At 37.9% G+C, this 21,377-nt stretch overlaps 2 protein-coding genes across 2 annotated transcripts; one reads left to right on the top strand and one right to left on the bottom strand.

The window, feature by feature from the left end:
• The first annotated feature begins 671 nt into the window (after positions 1-671).
• LYSMD3 (LysM domain containing 3) lies at positions 672-5,146 on the top strand. Its single transcript, XM_038123680.1, has 3 exons — positions 672-816; positions 857-1,270; positions 3,263-5,146. The coding sequence occupies exons 2-3, from the start codon at positions 1,010-1,012 to the stop codon at positions 3,869-3,871; spliced, it is 870 nt and encodes a 289-aa protein (XP_037979608.1). The 5' UTR covers positions 672-816; positions 857-1,009; the 3' UTR covers positions 3,872-5,146.
• Positions 3,837-20,047, bottom strand: POLR3G (RNA polymerase III subunit G). Its single transcript, XM_038125562.1, is given in 7 exon segments — positions 3,837-9,483; positions 9,923-9,952; positions 9,954-10,037; positions 10,914-10,981; positions 13,804-13,853; positions 17,136-17,243; positions 19,462-20,047. Coding segments are annotated over 7 exon segments (687 nt in total). The 5' UTR covers positions 19,725-20,047; the 3' UTR covers positions 3,837-9,399.
• Between the last annotated feature and the right edge of the window lie 1,330 nt (positions 20,048-21,377).

The following is a 21,377-nucleotide window of genomic DNA, read 5'->3' as shown; positions in this document are numbered from 1 at the left end:
ACCTATTATTGCCTCAGCACCCCAAAAGCTGCTGACAAACCTTTAGAGCAAAAATTATTCTGCTAGGAAAGGAAAATTGAAATATCGACAGGATTTGTGGTACCTCTCTTGTGAAAAAGATCTATCAGCGAGGGCTAGATTTCTGTACCTCTGCAGCACTAGTGCTGAGGAGACAGGTGTGAAGGGATATAAAGAAACTGCCTGGCAGCTTCTGAGGGGGCAGCAAGGCGGTAAGAGCCAGGCGGGACTAAAAGATACAGAACGTGGAAAGGAACCGCGAACACTAGGGAAAAATGGTCTCAGAAAAACCCTTTTAATGACTCATAAACATGGCCACTTCACACATCTGAGCAGACTGGGTTTCTCCAGAAAGAGGATTAGAAAGAGCACGCGGGGGGCTCCAGGGGAAGGCGAGGGTGAACCACTTCCTCGCCCGCAGCGCCGGCTCCGCACTCTGGCTTCCAACGCCAAGCGGCTCAGCCACAGCGCTCTCTGGGCCGCAGCGGAGCGGCGCGGAGCGGAGCACTACGGTGCTGTGGCGGAGCGGGGCGACACAGTGCCAGTAGCAGGCAGCGCCAGAACAAGCTCCCCCGCCCGGCCAGCCCCGCCGGCTCGGCACGGCCTAGCCCCCGGGCCGCCTTCCGACAGCCCCGCCCCCGGGGCTGCGTGCGGCCGGCGTCTGGGCGTGGCCACGCTGCGGACGTGGCAGCGCGGCCGCCATCGGGGTGGGTCCCATGTGGAGCGGTGGTAAGTAGAGCCGCGGTCCGGGGCGGAGCGGGCCGGCTGGGCAGGCACGACTCCACTCCACTCCACTCCACTCCACTCCACTCTACTCTACTCTACTCTACTCTACTCTACTCTACTCTACTCTCACCTCACCTCCCCACGTCGGCGTGGCCGGCGGTTGCTGAGCCTGGAGGGAGCTGGGCGGGGCCGAGGAGGAGGGGTCGGCGTAGGGCTCCCCGCGGAGGTTGCCACGCCTGCGGTCCTTTCCACAAGGCCACGGAGCATGGCCGGCAGAGGTGCTGGCAGTGGCCCGCAGCCGTCCGCCGTGGCGCAGCCGCTCGGCGGCGGTCACTTGTACCCCTTCGTGAGCGTGGAGAGCGAGGCACTCGAGGAGGAAGGTGAGCTGTCGGAACTGCGGCCGCGGGGCAGGGAGAAGGTCCGGCGGAGCGCGTCGAGGGACAGGCTGGATGATATAGTCCTGCTGACGAAGGACATCCGGGATGGGGACACGCTGAACGCGGTCGCGCTGCAGTTCTGCTGCTCCGTAAGTGCCCAGGCGGCGCGAGCTCCGTGAGGCCGGTCCCGGGCCGGCTGCCCGCGGAGGCAGCGCGTAGCAAACGCCTTGTGTCTCAGAAGTTGAAAATTACTTCAGTCATGTTCGTGTTACACCGCAGGGTTCCAGTTCCGTGGGCTTTTCCCCTTAAAACTAATTTAGGTGTGAGAAACAAGTCCATGGTTTTGGTCGTGACAATCTCTTTGGTCGTTACATTCAAAGCTGTTCTCGAGTCACAGGTCGGCACATCTAGTGCCATCCTCGTTGTTGGGCTGGGTGACAAGAGTGTTGGTGAACTATCTTGAGTGTTTGTGTGGAGCCCTAATTCCATCAAAGTAGGAAAATAAATCATATTTTTCTTTTGAATTCCGCTAAATTGCCCCAGTATTTTAAGCATGAGCATGCTGTACTTTTGGGAACTTTCCACCCCTGTGCACCCTTCTTTGTGCTCACTATTTATAGCTCAGTTCTTACATTAGTCTGGTAAATGTTTGGCCTACCCAGTAATTTCGGCTGCCTGTTAAGTACTCTTAAGGCAATGGCATTGCTCTTGGTTGATGTTTCCAGTTTTAACAGGAAATCAGCTGTGTGTATTGATGGGACTGACTGCTAAGTGCACAGGTGCCATGAGGTCAAATTGAAAATCTGTACATACAGAATATGCTGTCATCTAATTCTTCAGGCAGAAACACAATTGTGGGCCTCCTGTTGTGACTTGAGGTATTAAAGTCTTCTTGTAACTGTTTCCTAATCATGACAGACCTTAGCCTCATTAACCAAGTCTTGGCATCAGAACCTACTGCAATTGATTATTTTGAGCAGTTTTATGAGGTCAGGCCTCGCTAAGAAAGGAAGGATAACTAAATTGTGCTCTTTCTTGTAAATTCAAGAGAATGTGGAAGAGCGATCCTGGGACTTGAGGCAGAAAGTATAAGTTGCGTTGTAGTGGACTCATACTTTGCTGCATTTGGCAGTCCTAATCTTACCCAATTTATTCAGCATTGTACACTTAACAAACACACTGCCATAGTAACTGAAGGACTTCTTGACATTAAAAAGGTTTGTGTGAATTTGGATACAGTGCATCTTCAAATGACTATTATTCCTGTGTGCTTTGCAGGTGTTGCAGAAAAGCACTGATTTGGAAGTACTTCATTATGGTGGAGTTTGTGGCTGTGCCTTCTACAGTGAGGCAGTTACCATTTGAAAGTGAAGCCAGTGATTATCCAGTGCACTTAAATCCCTGCACAATGTTTCACATTAGACTTAAAATCTGAATTTACTGCAGGCAAAATGAGATTAATTTTGAACAAGAATAGGAAAAGGGTAAAGCTGACTTGGGTAAGGTAGATAACAGTAGTTTAAAAGTTTCACTTGTTTTCTGCCTTAGCCCGCAGAAGCAGCAAAAAAACACACCTGTGGCTGGATGAATTGCAAACTCATACTTTGTAACAACTCCTAACTCAGAAGTTTTTCACTGAATTAGAAATTAACAGTAATTTACATAATTTGAAAACTTAAAGTGAGGTGAATTCTCATGAATTTCACAGAGATAGTTGCCAACTGATAACTGAACATACATAATAGTAAATGTATCTATGTGAAGTGACTTTCAGTCTTATCTGAAGTGAGATGGGTTTTGTGTCATAATTAATTTCCTTCTTGCTGTAAAGTTGTTCAGATTTGGTCTTTGACCTCTTCTGACTTCATACTGTATGAATGGGTATCAAATTAATAAAACCCGAATTTAATGATAATAAAAACCAAAGGCCTTGCCTTAGACTTCAGCTTAAAATTTGAACTTAATTTGAGAAAAATGATATTTTGAAGAATATGAAAATGGAGAGCTGACTTGCATAGGGCAAAAACAAAGGCCTTGTCTTTATTTCCTTACAAAAGACTTGTATTTCTTACAGGTGTAGTACTGTTAAGAGACTTTTGGTTCCATTGAATACGATGTTTAACTGTTGTTTTCATTTTTAGGTTGCAGATATCAAGAGAGTTAACAATCTTATCAACGATCAAGATTTTTTTGCCCTGAGGTCTATCAGAATTCCAGTGAAAAAGTTCAGTGTGTTTACTGAAACCCATCTATCCCCGAAAGGAAGACCAGCTCTTCGGCCTGCTCTTTGTTCCCCAGAAGTACAGGAAACATTTCTTTGTGATAAATTCTCTGCTAATGAGACTGCTGGCAACTTCTTAAAAGAAGTCGATCGAGATATAGAAGAAATAGTGAAGTGTAATGATACAAAGAGAGAGAATCTCAATGAAGTTGTTTCTGCTTTAGCAGCCCAACAGATTTGTTTTGAAACTGATGGTAAAACTAAAAAATTTAAGGATCCTTACTATGGAGCAGACTGGGGTATAGGATGGTGGACAGCAGTAGTGATTATGTTGATTATTGGCATAGTAACTCCAGTTTTTTATCTCCTGTATTATGAAGTTCTAGTGAAAGCAGATGTCAGTCACCATTTTCCAATGGAATCTCCCCATTTGTTTGTCACAGCAGTATCACATCAGAAAGAAACAGAGAATGGAATAAATCCAACAAATATTATGAAAGTTGATAATCAAGGAGACCTTCAGCATTAATAGTGGAAGACCCTAGACAACTGTTATTTGTAGATACGTGATATAACCTTAGGTAAAGGGGAATCCACAGAATGCAAAATGCACTTGGAATGCAGAGAAGTATACTGATGTGTGACTTGCCTTTATGGGCAGTGTTCCACTACAAGGATATTTCTGGGGATCACAGCATCTCTGAATATACCTGAGATAGACAATTTGCAAGATTGGGGTGTATATTAAGGTATGAAGTCATCTCTGAAGCTTTGCACTTTTTTTTCTATTTTGATAGGCATGTTTCTTAATTAATGATGAGGTGAAAAGATATAGTTCAAACTAACAGACAAGGAGTCTTTGAGTTTTACAGCCCAGAAGTGGACATATGGGGATAGCTAACTTTTAAACATCTGAAAGGATTTACAGAATTCATAGTACACTTGACATTTTAATATCAGGTTTACAGTTCTAAGTTAAAGTGGTTTTCTCATAATTTAATCTTTCTTATAGAGTAAAACTCAGTCATTCCATAATTAATGGCCAGTATGAAGTTCTTTTTTACAGAGGCAATAGCAAACACTTAAACTGTAATCTTGAAATCTTGTGCCTATGGTCAACCCATTCTTTAGTACTTTTCAGTATAGGCACTAGGGTAATTTGTTTTCTCTTTGTGATTCTGTGCCTCAACACAGTCCACTTGGCAGTCCTCTTGAAACTTTACATTCTTCCTTGGTATCCTGCTGAAAACTGACTAGACTGCATTCTTATCTGGTCACTTATGTGTAGAATAAAAGAAGTGCAGAAGTGTGGCACCTTGCTGCAACTGCCCCAGTAGTCCTTATTTTCTGCTAATAGATTTCTCTGTTTCCCCATCAGTTAATCTCAGTTCAGGACCAAGTGATTGATCAGATAGCAGTCATATGGGTACTGAGCATGCTAATACTAGTCTTGTGCCCATGAACCTCAAGCTCTTAACTTTTTCCTGAAATGTCATAGAAGACTTCAAATTATATTTAATGCCTGCTAGCAAATTTGAGCAGAATAGACAACTTGCATCTACACACTTGTACTTTACATATTAATGTATTTATTAACCAATCCCCTCTTAAATGTTTCTCTTGGCATTTCATGATCAACCTTGGTTTTCTCTTTTTCTTCCCCATCTAAGAATGCTTCACAATAAAAAGCAAACAAACCCATAAAAAACATAAATAAAACCCCCACACCTCTGGACTCTTCATGCAGAAAGGAGGTACTTGTGTACTGAATACTTTTAAATAAAAACTGAGATGGTGCCTAAAATTATTTTGGTTGTATTTGCCTTGTGGAGCAAGAATTCCATTGCCCTGTTCAAAACAGTATTTATTACCAAAACCCAAGATAACAAACTGGATTAGGACTTAAAAAGAGATAAGTAGAAAAACAGTCAGCATCCTTTAAACTACTATTGTAACCTTTTCAAGTTTATACAGTGCAAAAAGGTAAAGTGAATGTGTTCTAACTATTGAGATACTCCAAAATGTTTTGTGAGAGTCTGAGAGTAAAGAGTTATGCACCATTTAATCTTGGAGCACCTGTTTCCCCAAGAAGTGGGTCAGATCGTCTTCACTGGCATGCCAAGCATATGAACAAAAATTGCCTAACTTGTATTACACTGAAATTGAGGCAGGCCAAAGATTGAAGGAAAATGGTGTAAAGTTACGTACCTGAACTATGATCTGTGACTGTTGAACCTTTTGATTAAAGGAGCATCTGTGGAGATAGTGAGCCTACTCATAGTCTCCACCCTAGAAAAGGGATTACAAACAGCATAAACTTGATGGCTTGCATAACACTTATTTTCAAAGATCTTTTCAAAGAGTCATTCTTATCTTTACTAGAATATGCCAGTAAGACAAACATAAACACCGAGGTAGCAGTTCTAATGTTATATGCAAAAATGCTTCACAAAATAATTTATGATGGCTAAAGCAATACAGCTCTCATGCTTAAAACTTTTAAAGGTGACTCAGACAAGAAAGCTCTGGTGCATAAAACAAATGTTTTCTATATAGGATGACACTTGGTATATAATGCATAATTTTATTGTTTTGCTTCTTCTCCCATCCTGTTGCTGAAACTCACCAGTTCTAATACTTAATCCTTCCATTTCTTGCGGAGTCATCAAAGAACATTAAATTAGCTAATGTGATGATGCAGCATAAGTCTAATATATAGCACATACCTGGACTTACGGTTACTAAATTACTGTTGGTACAGAAATGAAGTGAATTGTGGTTGTGGTTCCACTAGGTCAGGAAGGTCTCTGACCTGTTGATGTATGGATACAGAGGTCTGTGGTGGTACAGCTAAAGAGTCCTCTAGTGTGTCCCAGACTTTGGGTTTTTACAGTGTCAAAGACCTGTGTCTTACTGGCACCGAGTTAAGGGTGATGTGCCTTGATTTACCTTAGGATAAGCAGTCTTCAGAAAACCACAAAGGAATAGCTATTTTATGGGACCATATTCCATTCTAACCAAGAGCTTGGCATGTTTTTATTATATGTATTATGTAGCATATTTCGGACTTCATTTTTAATTAGAGTTAACTTTATCAGAAGATACAGTAGAACTCTTGTCAAGACTGTAGGACTCCTCATCTTGGTAAATCCACAACCATCAGCTGGCTTGCCTTACTGCAGAATGTGGGGATCTTTACAGCTTTTTTTCCAAAGTACAACACAGCCGGTAATTCATCATCACAGCCTGGAATAAACAGGATAACTGCTCTGTGAGGAACTTTAATCTGACTCAAGATAAAATCTGTGAAGGTAGTCTTCTAGAAACTGACTTCTTAAACAAACAAACAAAACCAAAGACAAATAAACAAAAGAAACCCCAAAAGCAAACAAAAAAGAAAAAAAGAGCCAAAACCCCCACAAACATGGAATAACTGAGTTGTAAATCACCTTTTGGAATAATTGCAACATGTTTGGAAAATGGGTTTTAAATTTAAATGCATATTGCACTTCTGGATCATATGAAATCTAAATGTTTTAAGTCTGGTACACTTTGGAATAAGTTCTCACAAACAGTCTTTGTAACTTGTATAAGGGCTGAAAATACAACTTTGTGAAATACTTCTGAGTGAGGATGCAAGTCTTATTTTAAATCCTTCTGCTCCTCTGCTTTTAGAAAAACATAATTAGTATATGTAAAATAAAGATTTTATTTTAGACTGCAGTGAAAATGGTGCATCTAATACATTTTTAGTTCTATGTACTTTGCATGTTTTATTACAGCAGGCTACTACTTGTATTTGTTTAGGCAAATTTTTATGTATATCTACTATAAAAATCCTTAGCCAGCAAGTACTTTGTTGGCAGTATTCATATCTAGCATACCGTAATTGCAGCCTTTATGGTTTGTTCTGTTGATGCCTTGTAAACTTTGAACTTTTCTGCATAAATTTTGGAGAACTTTTTAGTTCTTAGAAATAGGTATGAACAACTAAGGGAGGGATCAGTGAAGTTCTTAGACAGTGAGATGACACTGAAAGCAGTATTCTGTGCTATAAATGAGGGTTTGAATATATGCATGTCCAAATCTGAAGTTTGTTGAAAACTGAAGAACAGTCATAAGCTTTCTTGGCATTATTGTCTTGCAATAAATTCAGATCAATCAGAAAATCTAGAAGAGCACAGTCTAACTGCTCTTCAGAAGTGCCTTGGCACTGATCTGTGATCTGTGTCCTTGTAGAACTTGTTCCTAATCTATTGCCTTATTTACCATAGCTAAACTAATCCTGGAGGGTCCAGCCTAAGACTTTGCAATTACCTCTGGAGGACAGAGGTGACTACAGTTTACCTCTTAAAGGACTCAAAAAGACCTGATTTTTACCAGAGTAATATTTCTCAACAGTACAGTAGGAAGGAAGTTGGCCATTAGAAGAATGATGAATGGAGAAAGTAATCGGTCCTCAAGAATTACTGTCTGCTGCAGAATATGATACTGTACTTGTTCAGTAAGATACTGTACTTGTTCAGGCAAGCCACAACTTGTCAACAAATTGTTACTCATGCAGTAACTCTTTTCTAGCGTTAATTTTATGGTTCCATCTATTTGCATTTCTTTTGTAGGGGGTAAGGAGTCTTACCATTCACCTTGCACAGGCAGAACAGGTGGCAGAAGCAGTTATAGTCATGGCAAGCAAATTTAATTTTCAGCATCCTTGCCTCACTCACATCTTCTCTCTGTGTTTTGTATATCCGAAGTTCACAGAATAATGCAGAATTGTTTCCCAGTCATCAGTAAGGTGAAGCACTTTTTCTTAAGAAAATAACACTTCAAAATCAAGCAACAAAAAAAGCCCAAAATCCCTCATCAACAGTAATGTAGTAACGATAAAAAATTGTATTTTTTACTATCAGAAGACACAGAGAAAATACAGAGAATGTGCTGTCACAGTGTTCCTAAAGCATCTAACCTCATTAGTCAGTTTTCAACACTACATCTGTTGGTTCTCAAATAAAAAAAGATGTTTCCAAACATTCAGCTTTGGCTTTTTCTTGGCATTCTCTTATTTTTCTAACTAAGACATCATGCATTAAAATAATTCACCACACTCCTTTTCTATATTTTGGGGCTTGTTTCTTACTGATTTTTTGTCTGTCTAGTTCATTCTGTAGGAAAATAAATAAGTACATCAACAATTACATAGACAGCTATCATTACATCTGCCAGCTCACTTAACAGCTGAGATAAAAAAGTACTGCCCTAACAGGTGGAGAAACTGAGGCAAAGGTTGCAAGTTTCCATCACTAGTGAGTACACAGGTGTAAACCAGGATTCCATAATTTCTTAAATTCTGCCATATATTCCTTCTAAGCCAAATTATCCTTAATTATGATTTCTGCTGATTCATTAAGGTAATATAACATATTTTAATGTGTCCCTATTAACCAAAATACTAAAGGCAACGTCTTAGTCTAACTAGATGAATGATTCTTCAAATTACTGTCATGTTTGTATATATTACTAAGGTCCTTCCAAGTCAGTTTGTATTGAAATGCGTAGTTGTGAGTTATTTTCAGTTATCTGAACTCAGAAGTTATCTGAAGTTCTTCAAGGGAGTCAGCTACCAGCAAGCAGCTTATGTCCATAAAGGCTTTGTGTCCTTTTTTTACAGTGGTCATCAAGAATTTTGTTATTTGTTTCAACATTTTACTGTTGAGGCATAGACTTGACTAGTGAAAATGCTTAGACACAATTTCGAGTAAAATGCATACTTTCTTTTCTGTGCAGAGGAAATACAATGGCATAAAGCTTACTCTATTTGTAGGCATTCCAGAGGACCTTAAAAAGGCATGTCTGCAAAACACTTAGCAAAAGAACAAAACAAAGGATTCTCTAGCCTCTTTTACAGAATAGTACCATTAAACTCCAATGTATTTTTGGAGAGTCTGCTTAAAACCAACAGACCTAAAGCATTAGGTCTATTTATACTCAGCCTATCTCCAGAATTATTCTTCATGTAGTATAAGGCTTGAGCAGTTTAACACTTAGAAACAACAGCTACTATGTTTCTTCAACCATATTGTCATCACTGACAACACCAAAGCCATCTCCATTTTCAAAATAGGAAGAAATGTAGTCATTTTCCTAAACCAATGGGAAGAAAAATCACTGTATGTGTAGAGAAGACAATTTATAGAAGAAACATGATTTAAACTGCACTTGAGCACCCACACTTTAAAACAGTAATAGAATATTGGGAAAGAAAAAGGAAAATCCTGTAATGAATACCTGATATATATGAAACAACAGACATCACTGTTTTTGTCATAAAAAGAAGTAATTGTGTGTATTGATTGTTTCCACACATTCTTATGTATAAGATCTTTTTATCAGAGCTCTTTGTGAGTAATAAGTCTAGAACAGTCACTTAAATTTATAAATCAATGTAGTGCAACAAATAATCAATGTAATAATTTCTCCCAAAACAACTCTGCCTTATTGGGAGCTAGGGACATTTCTTTGCCAGCCAACACGGTATCAATGACTGAGATCTGACTGTATAAATAGGAAAACTAACTTGTACCTCTTCATGCTCTTCATCATATTCCTCTTTGTTCTTCTGCTTCATCGTAATCTTCACCTTCTTTGTCTTTCTCATCTTCAGGTTTTTCTTTTTCCTCATCCTTCTTTTCTAGCACCTGTCACAAGGCAATCTCTTAACAAGGTAATCCCATGTTACAACAACAGCATAGCCTCCATACTACTGCAGAGTTAAGATGCAGTTAACAGCAAGACAGTTAGCATAACAAAGCTGTGCAAATGTTGTGTGTCAGTATTTAAAACAATATGATGTGAAGCACAAGAACTTAATAAGGATTTACTTGGTCAAGCATCAGCCATAAAAAACTGTCCTGTGTAATAAACTGAGATGACAATTTCCCTTTGTCATCCACTGTTAGAACAGTTGACAGAAGACCATATCATACTTGATAAAGCAATGCCACATATTGTATGTAATAATATAACTGCTTTAAACAACTGGCAGATCACCAGGAGAAAAAATACAAAGCTGTTTCACCTTAAAGGTTCCCACTGACACATGCTAAGTAATTGCCAACAAAGCAGAGGACATGTCCTAAGTTTCTGTATGTTCTACATGTCTGTATGTTCCTATGTTCTGTATGTTCTTCCTTCTCAACTGAGTAAACTGTTTAAGTTCCAACATCAGTAGACTGGTGAAACACCAACAGATTTAAAAACATTGGCACCAGTTCCTCCTTCTGTAAGCTCCAATAGTAGCTCTACTATTCACATTAGGCTGTGTTGCTACCCCGTTAAGAGCAGCTGTTTCTTCAGGTACAAACAAAAGCAAAGAAAGTAATTTCTCCACAGCCAGACTCTCTCTCACAGCCTAACCCTTGTGCCACCACGTTGCAGAACATTTGTCTGTCAGAGTAGCGAGACAAGACCAGAAAAAGTCTATGCTTGTTATTCCATTTGTACTAATTAACATATTAGGTTTCATTTTCCTTCAATTTCTATTGTAAAATTTAGAAACAGTATGCACGTCTTACTTCATTTTCTTTAATGACATCCAGATTACTTTTAGGCTCAGAGTTTTTTGCCTTTTTTGGTTTTGCACCTGGTGAAGTAAAATACATCACTATTTTTTTTTAATGTGAAAAAGACAAATTCTCCTGTTTTACTTGTTCTTAAGAGTAAATACATCCTGAGTATGCCATGGAAATCCCATGCTGTCTGTATTAAAATTACCTGAGACTTTGAGCTACATCATTCACAGAGATGTAAATGTCTGATTTATGTAAGAGATGTCTAGAAGGCCAGTCTGAAATTCAGTTTGAACAAGTAATTGACCAAAAGCTGGGCTAAAATCCAACATTCAGCTTCATAAAATACTAATCACCTATACATTTAAAATGTGTTAAGAAACTATAACAGAATCTCACTTGTTATGTTTGATCTTCTTGAAGAGATAAAAACTAATTTTTACTAATTTATACAAAACATTGATGATGGATGCTTCAGCCAGGTAGACGTAAAAAAATGCAGAAGTTCATTAGCTCAAACAGAAGGCATGATTACTATAGCTACATGGCTTTTGGACTACAGTTGGGTCTCATCCAATGAATTTATGTAGTGTATGTCTGCAAAGTCCCCTGATTCATGAACATAACCTTTATCAAGTTACTCCCTGATTAACTGTATGGTGGAGCAAAGATCAAAAATAGCAAACTATATACCCCGGTAAGAATTACTTGAATGGCAGCACCCTAAACCAAAGTTCCCCAAATACTCAAGGACGGAGAACACTGGGAACTGGTGAGAAAACACCTATATTTTATCAAAAGCATTTGTCATAAATAACATTGAGTTTATTCCAGTGTTTTGCCTAGGAAAGGATTATATGACTAAAGCACTGCACAGAGCTCAGGGGAGTCAAGCTGCTCTGCAAAAACATGAAAGCATCAAAGCAAACACATCCAGAATGAAGTAGGCTTTTTAGGAAAACAAGCAGAAAGTGCAATTCAGAATTATCATCCCTGCACAACCTCCTGCAGGCTTTTACAGATAATGCATATAGAACAAACAGACATGTGAGATTTGTCTCTAAAAGCTGGGCATCTTTGGCCCTTATAAAACTAGAGACTGACCCATTGTTAGAACTTCAAGCAAAATAGCTCCCTATGTTATATACCTAAGAGGTGCAATGGAATACAGTCTAAATCTCATTTCCAAATACCTGGGCTAAAATGCAAACATTTGAGTACTATATACCTATGCATATGGCTGGCCTACAATGTCAACTGAACCCAGATGACATGTTTATTTATCTTATTTATGTATTTTTTCTTTCCAGCAGGCACTGCTGGTATTTAGGATATTGCATTTCACAGCCCACAGTCAGTGTGGGAGAGATGTGGAATTCTACCCGAAGTTTTGTCACTGAGAAGGCAGGTGGTGAGGTCTTCAGTTAAAACATCTAGGGAAACCAGAAAGAGGGAGGGGAGGTGTGTAAAAGTAAAGCTGCCCCTGTGCATGAAACTGCATTGATCCCAAAACCACTCCTGCAAGCTAAAAAGGGAAAATGGTAGGAGCCTGGTTTGAATTTCTGTACAAATTCTGTTTATTTGTTCACCTTTGTTCCACCATGGTTTAAGTGTCACCTAAGCTATGTGTCAACAAAAACACGTACCAGGAGCTCTAATGGGTCATTGATCAGCTATGTACAAACTTCCTGACTCATATATAACACTGTATCATCAGAAGTCCACAAAAACCCCTAGCCCCACATTGTTTTTGCTTTTAAGGGAACCTGGTTTTTAATCCAATCAAGTTCTGATGGTCAGCTGATCTTTGCCATCATAACATGTAGAGGAATGTACTTTTAAGAGCCAGTAGAGAAACTGGAACTAAAGAAAGAAAAATTCCTCCAGTGAGCAGTCATTCTCTTTTTATGATCTCGGAGCGAAAACTATTGTGCATAGGCTTATTAAAGCCCATGGTTTCTTCTTTTGGAATAAAACCCCAGGTATATTCTGGTCCCACCTTTGGAGATTTTGCAAATCATTATTTCATTTTTGCTTGAATCTTACAGACTACCTTCTATATCATGCTTCTCAATGATGCTCTAAAAGGGAACAAAGATTCCAGCTGAGCCAGTCTCTGTGACTACGCACATTCCCATTCCTTTCCCTGTTTCTTCTGTGAACTGAAAAATGACACATGAAAGACTTGGAAAAAAGCAAACAATTATATATAAACAGACAGCGAAAAACAGGAGGCCATAAATTTCTACAGAGAACCTAAAATAAGTCATGCATACTAAAAAACACTTTGAAAAACAAATGATGCTGTGTAATAAAAACCTGTTTTTCTGTAAGAACTACCACTACCAGTTCCAACTGCTTTCAAGGATCTGATTCACGATTCTGCAAACAAAAGCTGAAAATAAAGTAAAATCAGGGAAAACAGAAAACAACCACATTAAACTACATATAAAAGGCTTAAAAAATTCAAAAATCAACCAAATCATTAACAAGATAATTGAGAAATCAAAACATAAAGGAAACCTAACAGTCACTTACTATTGAATAGAAGGATGAGTGCTGACTAAAGATACAAGTTTTCAAAACAAAAAAATGGATTTTTGTGCATTTTTTATAAATTTTCACTGCTACATATCTTGTATGTTAATATGGTACATCAACACAAAAGGCAGAAAAAAAGGAAGGTAAGTCTGTTCCAATAAGTTAAAACATCCTACAGAAGAAAAGCAAAAATCACAAAAGGCAGACTAATAAAATATTTAAGGAAAAAATCTGCCAAAAGCCTTAATGATTCAGACTAATTAACATTTCTAGCATCTTTCCTCTAACTATCTCTGTTACAGCTTCTCTCTCTCAACTACTATGTAATATTTGTTTCTTAAAATATATAACATACCTTTTTTTTTTGCCTTATTTGGTTTCATCTCTCTTGGAGTCTTCTCCAATCTGTACAGATAACAGCTTAATATAGCAAAATTATTTACGGCAGTAATCCTTCCCCTGCCACCAGGGAAAGCAAGGGTGCTCAATCCTATGCACCTGCATGCCAAAATGTTTTAGCACAAGACAAATGTTTAGCACAGTTTTAGGGAATTCTAGTTGTAATTTAAATTGAGGAATGGGAGTCAGGATTGCCATTTTACCCACATAATGACAACTGGCTTCTATCCCAAGGAGACAAAGTTCAGCCATTCCAGTGGCCTATAGGCTCTTCAACTTACTTATTATGTAATTAAGTTTGCAGTAGTGAGCTATAAAGATATGGTTGGGGAAGGCTAATGTTATAAAACATAGCTTCCCATGACAGACATAAGGTTGGTTTATTTTTAGTAACATCAATGTTTGCTCCTGGTTCAAAACTCTTATGAAGTGAGTAAGGAAAAAGGAGAGCAAGAGTGAGAGGTAAAGTCTGCATTTGTGCTGTCAATCAGTTGTTACAACAGAGTAAATAAATAAATAAATGCAGATTCTTTCAATTTTTTTTTTTTTGACAAAACAATACTCACCTTGATCTGAAATCATGCCAAGTACGCTAACTCTCAAAATACAGGACTGGAAGGAATATATGACTTGGTAATAATTTCTTACTTTTTTTATTGTTTGAAAAATAGTGAATCAAATACTTAAAAGATCAGTACATTTCACAGGTTCATAGAAAATTAACCTTTTGATAACCTCAGCTATTTCCTGGTGTCCACATTTCCTGCTCCTTTGCATTGTCCTGGTACTCCTGACTATCTCTCAAATGCTATAGAGAAAGTGTTATTCAGTTCACAGTCAAGGCAATCCAGACACAGTCCTTGATATTTACCTGTACTGAACATAAAGAGTATTTTTCTAATCCCATGTGGAACAGTTTCTTGTCATCAACCAGTAAAAAAAAACCAAACAAACAAAAAACCCACTCCAAAATTAGTAACACCCAGTACTCCAAAAATACTATAATTTATTCTTTTATCCTTGAAAAGCATGGAATTGTTCAATGCAGATTTATTCAGAGACTAAGTTGAAACATCAAATATAACACTAACTCTCTGCTCTACAAGAGTTTCACAATCAAACCTTTATTAGAAAACCATGTCAAATGAGTAACATTTAACATCACTTTGTTAATCATAAACAGTATCCAGTATTCCCAAGTCTCAAAAGGTTGTGTCTGATGATCAGCTTCCAAGACTTCCAGTACTTCTGCAATGGAAAAGCTTTGCATCCTATCCAAAACAGCAGCTAAACACTTTAATCCATTTAACCTCCTTCCAGGCACAAGATACCTCAACTTACCAACTTACCCTTGCAGGGTGACAAAAACATTTCAAGCATTATTTGAATCTACAAAGTGGCTGTCTACCTGCTTTCCCTGCAACTGACAATTCTGGTAGGAAAAACAAGAGTTTTCAAAACTGCCAGCTCTACTAAGGAATACACTCAGCAACAGAGAGAGATCTCTCCACCTCAGAAAGAAGGTTTCAGGAATAAACATAATACTGAGGTGAACAGTAAGAATGATCACATGAGGTAAAGTCAGAAAAGAGAGACAGCATTGTCCCATAAAGCAGCTGGTAGATTGGAAATAACCTTGGCCGGCTCTCAGACACAGCAGTTTCCTTTCTTGTGCCTCTAACAGAAATAGCAAACTTCAAGCCTGAAAAGATCAAGAGCACAGCTAGCCTCTAGTGAGATGGAAATCCAAAGACACTGAAACTTATTTACCTAGAAGATGAAAGAGGACATATGATAAAAGAGTAATTCAAAAGTCTTCTATTATCATAAAAGGATCTAGAAATAAGGATCAGGTCTGTTCTTGCCTCATAACCACTTTTACCTGGTTGAACCACCTGGGCTCCAGCTGCAGATCAGGGGAAATACTCTGTCTTTTATGAGCCACAACATCTGGCTGGCAGTGTGTTCACTGCTCACACTGCTGCTCCATTTCATACATGGCTTTAGTACACGAACAACTGGACAATAAGGAGTGTTACATTCAAAGCATAATTTTTAAAAAACTTGCATACAATTTCAAAAACACCTAGAATTCACCATTATACCATGAACAGAAATTAACAAAAATTCTGAGGGGATTGGATTATGCACCTATACATTATCATCATGAATATTTACCCAGAAAATATTCTGATGGGTTTTGTGTGGAATTGAAACCTTACATTTTAGGTTACAAGTCAGCTCTCATTATTCAAAATTGTCACAATACAGGAAGGAAAATATTATCCAATGTTCAGCCACGTCAAGTTTTTTAAACACTTTTATGAAGCTGTAACAGCACTTGCCATTTATAACATTCAGAATAAGCACTCAGCAGCTAATAAAGCTACAAAAAATCCTAAATGAAAAGAAGCACTTCTCACAGTAATAATCACCAGTGACTTCTTGATTTACAATATCCTCACAGTATGGTAAACAGACACATCAGTCTTTCTGCCCCACTTTCCTTCTTTCCCACTAGCTCAGTTTTCTGACCAGGAAGCTTGAATTTTAACAGTATAATGATGTATGACTGGATGTCAAGTATAACTCCAGCATTTATTGTTATCAAACAATAACAAAGCAATTTTTAAAGTTATGTGTAAGCAAAAGCAAATCTGAGGTCCCACAGAATAAGATCAAGCAGTGACTTCTAATCTAGCTCTACTTCTGATAAAAACTTCAATAAATCACTTATCCTCACCTCAATCTTCATATTTCAAAGGACTTGTCAGTAACACTGATATTTCCTCAATGGACTTAGGGGAAAAAATGAATACCTTTTACAATTTCCATCTAGTAAATATAATATTGATTATTTTTACTGTGTCTTTACACAATTTCAATGAAAGCTGAATTAAACTATTTACTACGTATTTCTTTGCTCTAATGAAAAAGTTTAGGGTATTCTAACACACAGAAATACCAAATTGGCTTGTATTGACCAGCATATAATTGAAAAGGTTGCATGTAGATGGTCTAAGTGTTTATTACTGTATACCAAATGGAATAGATGTTTGATACCTCTCTTTTCCACCCAGTAGTTGCTTTCCAGTTACAGCACTTCAATATGTGTAAAAGCAGAAGAATTCCCTATTAGTTTAAGCTGCCATTTTTACTTCCTCATTATAAGAATGAAACTCATCCTCAACACATGCTTTTCACTACCTCCATCTTCACAGAATAATAAGTAAAGATATAAATGAAAATAAAAACCACACAAACAAACCTTTAATGTTCATCTCCTACTGTGAAGAAGTATGGCATTTTTTCGTAGTTTCTCTAAGATCTTGTTTTAAGGCCAAAATGTAATCTTCATCTTCTTTTATTTTCAGAGGCACTGGCTTAGTGTCCATACTTTGTACAAATCATGTTTATTATTTACAAGGTCCTGATATCCACCAAATATACAGGTACATTAAATAAAAGCTACAGGAAACATAAAAAAAGAGTGCAAGTATGCACTATACTACTTCTCAAATACATTTCATTGCATTTTGATACGCATAAGAACTATGTTTACACCTAAATTTATATACTTTATAACTTCACTGTATCTTTCTGCAAAAATGTACCACAAAATCAAGGAAAAAATTTAAAAATTTATTAAAACTCTTACACATTCATAGTAATCCTGAACACTTAAATGCCAGAAGCAGTTATTCTCACCAACTGAACTTTCTCAGAAACCACTCCTTCTCTCTTCAGTCAGAGTAGTGTTGTTCTTAACCACTTCTATGATAAGTGTCACAGCTACATTAAGTATGCTATCTCAATAACTCGGACACTCTTCCCATGATTATTATCAGGTAAACAGGTTGTGTTGCCTAAAACCAGGCCCTCACACAATTCAGTTTTTACCAGCTGAATTTAAATGAATTGTTAAGGGTTGGATTTAGGGTTTCAGGGAGATTTTTTGTGGTTGTTTGTTTTGTTGGGTTTTTTTTGGGGGGGGGGGGGTTCTGTTTAACTTGAATCTTGAAAGTGAGAAAGATAAATATGCAAAAACAGTCTTAAAAATATCCAGAATACTACAGACAGAATTACAGAATGGATGTTGTTTCTCTCATGTGCTAAATAGTGCTAAATTAATAAGTGAGTGGTAGGTTGCAAAGCATGAAGTGCTATCACAAGTCCCAGATCTGGACTATGAAAGGAGCTTACTGCTCCTTCTCCATCTCTACTACTACTTCTCTACTCTACTACTCCATCTATATTTGTTAGCTGGCAAACACTTTAAATCACTAAATGTTGCTGATACTTCTTTGTTGGAGTCGGCGGGAGAAAAGCAACACTTAATATAAGTGATCAGCAAATCCCAAACTTTATTGATAGGCACACATATCAATATAATCTTGGTGTTAATGAGACTAATACATATTGCAAAAAGCAAGCTCATTATTGGTTAGTTGCTTATCAGCCAGCTGCACCTATTTTTACATTCTTGTGGGTATACTCTTACAGCTTTTCTGTGTTTCTTCATATTTCTAAGCAAAGATCATTCTCATTATCCTGCAGTTGTACCAAGGGCACAACATCCCTGCCTTACACTAATTGCTAATTCCCATGCTTATCTCTTCTTGTTTAGCCAACGGTATTATGTTACTATGACTTTTCTCAGCTAGCCAGCTGTCCACAAAATCCTCCACACTTCTTAATTGAGTTTTTAGCTGCATTTACAGAAACTTTCTGTGAACTCAGAAAGTGTCTAATAGAAATATGCAACAGCAATAATTCACTGCTTCAAATAATTTCATTATAAGTTAGTCAAAGCTATAACATAATTTTGGTCATTGTCCAGTCATTAAATCAACACTTGAATTGTTTATTGATTCTACTTATACAGCTAGGTTAACTCTGATTTTCCTGAATAACACCAGATTTGCCCTGAGAAGTTTAACTTTGTTCTGAAACTTTGTTCACAGAATGAAGAAAGCTTTTTTACCTTCTCCATGGTACACATTAAATATACTGTAAATTCTCCTGTAAAGCTGACTGTACCTCAAAAGATGCAGAGTATACAGAATTCAGATGGCACAGAACGGTGCTACCAAGCAGACTGCAACATTCACATAAAAAACAGTTCCAGATGACTCAGTAATATGAAATCACACATCTTAACTGTAATGCTGGATTAAGAGGATGAATAATATATGGGTCAGTAAATCAAAAGCTTCCCTGCACATCAAAACGCAGTCAGAAAATAGTCTTTATTCCCCTTTGATTTTCAAATACATTCTAAACGCCAAGTCTCAATTACGCTCCCTTAATTACAAAAAGTATTTTTCAGTTATTTTCAAATGCTGGCTTCTGCGGTATAGGACAATAATACACAATCTTTCATGTTTGCATAAATAGTAATTTTCTTAAATCAGCAAATCTATTTATAACTTCAAAGATTAATGTAAACTCATTTCAGACAAATTCAAGTATCCAGTGTTTCTATTCTTGTAATGTCCAGAAAACCAAATCATGATGAGCACTTCAATGTACTAACGCCTTGCAAGCAATCCAGTTAAATATGTGATACAACAGTTAGCAAAGGGGCAGGAAAGCCCCTTTGATGATGATTTAAGAAAAATGGTGACTTACACTATTATAAAATCCAAAGTTCTTAGGGGGGTTAATGTATTTCATTATGTTCTCTAAACATGAGTGTGAACACATGTTCAGTTTACCTGAACAAAGACTGCGCTCCAAGATACTCGCTGTACTTACTGGAAATGGTGGTGGAGGCTTACAGATGTCATCAGGTAGAGCTGCACCTTTACCAAAGCTAGTAGTCTCCATGTTGAAGGCAAATGAAGCATGTCCTCTTCCTCTACCTGACCTAGCCATTTGGATGTATGGAAAATATTAGAGTATTGCTGTGGGTCTTCAGGGCAGTTAGGACTTGGTGAAGCGAAGGAGAGATCTTGACTCCATTTTAGAAGGCTGGTTTATTATATTATGATATATATTACATTAAAAAGACCACACTATAACTATACTACAAAGAACAGAGAGAAAAGAATTATGAGAAGGCGAAACAGGGATAGAAAGGAATGAATAATAAAGTTCTGTGACTCCCAGAGAGTCCGAGAGCTGCTGCCTCCGCTATTGGCCACCAAGTAGAAACATCCCACAGTGACCAATCGAGGAAGCACCTGCTGCATTCCACAGTAGCAGATAACAAATTGTTTACACTTGAAGCTGAGGTCCTTCAGCTTCTCAGGAGAAGAAAATCCCTAGCAAAGGGATTTTCATAAAATATCACAACCACATTAGAGATTTTAAAAGATATATTTTCCTTACATGTCTCAAATTGATGTACATATTACCAAGAAAGTTAGTGTCTAACAAAGATTGCAGTCATTTTAAAACCAGAGATCATTTTTAAATAGCAAGCTATTTTCAATGCCCATCTTAAGATTCTTCCACAGACTGTAAATTTGATACAAGTATAAAAATCAGCTTCATTCCCTTATTTCTGCTAGCCACCTCTGCATGCCTGAAATTGCCTCCTAACCTAGGAATTTTAAGCCATCTTCTTCTAAAACTTAGATGCACTGTACTGGGTTCAACCAGAAGAACCAGAAACAAGTGAAAAAATGTTTAAGAACCCTGAACTTTCTGGGACTACATTCTAGTGGTTTTTTAACTTTTCTCCAAAAACCAGTTTGTGTTTGTCATTCATAACTTCTTCATCCTATTTTTTGTCCTTTATCTTAGTAACTATTTTTGGATCTTGATAAAGTGACACAGGCAAGGAGGTAATTAAGATAATCAAAAGTCATGGAAAACTCCAGCAGGACTGCACGTTAACTGCTGGGAAAAAAAAAAAAAGGACGTTGTTTCTAACTGAAATATTTAAAAAGGTCATAAAAGAAGAAGAGCCTCCAAAACATTTACAGTCACATCTCTCCACTTTGATGGTTATACAAAGCTTCATCTCATTAATTGCACGACCCATGCACTGACAAGTAAATCAAAATATGAGCATGGGGGGATGATGTCAATAAATTGGACCCGAGAGAAGCTGAAGCACTGTGATACTGCTCACTCCCACAGACCACTCAGATTGGTGCAAGGTCCAAGCCCAGAAATCCCATGAGCTGTTCACTATTAACTGCACAGTCACTGTACTTACTCAGTACAACCAGGTTGTTCCAGACTTACTGCTGCATCTGTATGAGTGCACCTGGTTCTCCCCAGACAGAAGCAAAGGCCTTTTTATTAAGGCCAGAGAAAACATTCGTTGATGCCAGTTTTTTTTTTCCTACTGGTTACTTTCAACAGAAATAAGCTCTATGTAGATAAAACAAAATCATATTCGGTATTCCCATGCCACTCTGCAGCACAGTATACTGTCTAAAAATAAGCAGAGATACCTAAAAAAATATTTTTTTAAAGAAAAACAAGGGAAGGGAAGTCCCGGGAAGGGAAGTTCCGGGAAGTTCCAGGAAGGGAAGGTCCTCTGAAAATAGGATGAAAAGCAAGATGTGAGCCTTG

This window comes from Motacilla alba, chromosome Z, assembly GCF_015832195.1.
Source record: "Motacilla alba alba isolate MOTALB_02 chromosome Z, Motacilla_alba_V1.0_pri, whole genome shotgun sequence".
Classification (NCBI taxonomy): domain Eukaryota; kingdom Metazoa; phylum Chordata; class Aves; order Passeriformes; family Motacillidae; genus Motacilla; species Motacilla alba.
This window is presented reverse-complemented; position numbering and strand designations above follow the sequence as displayed.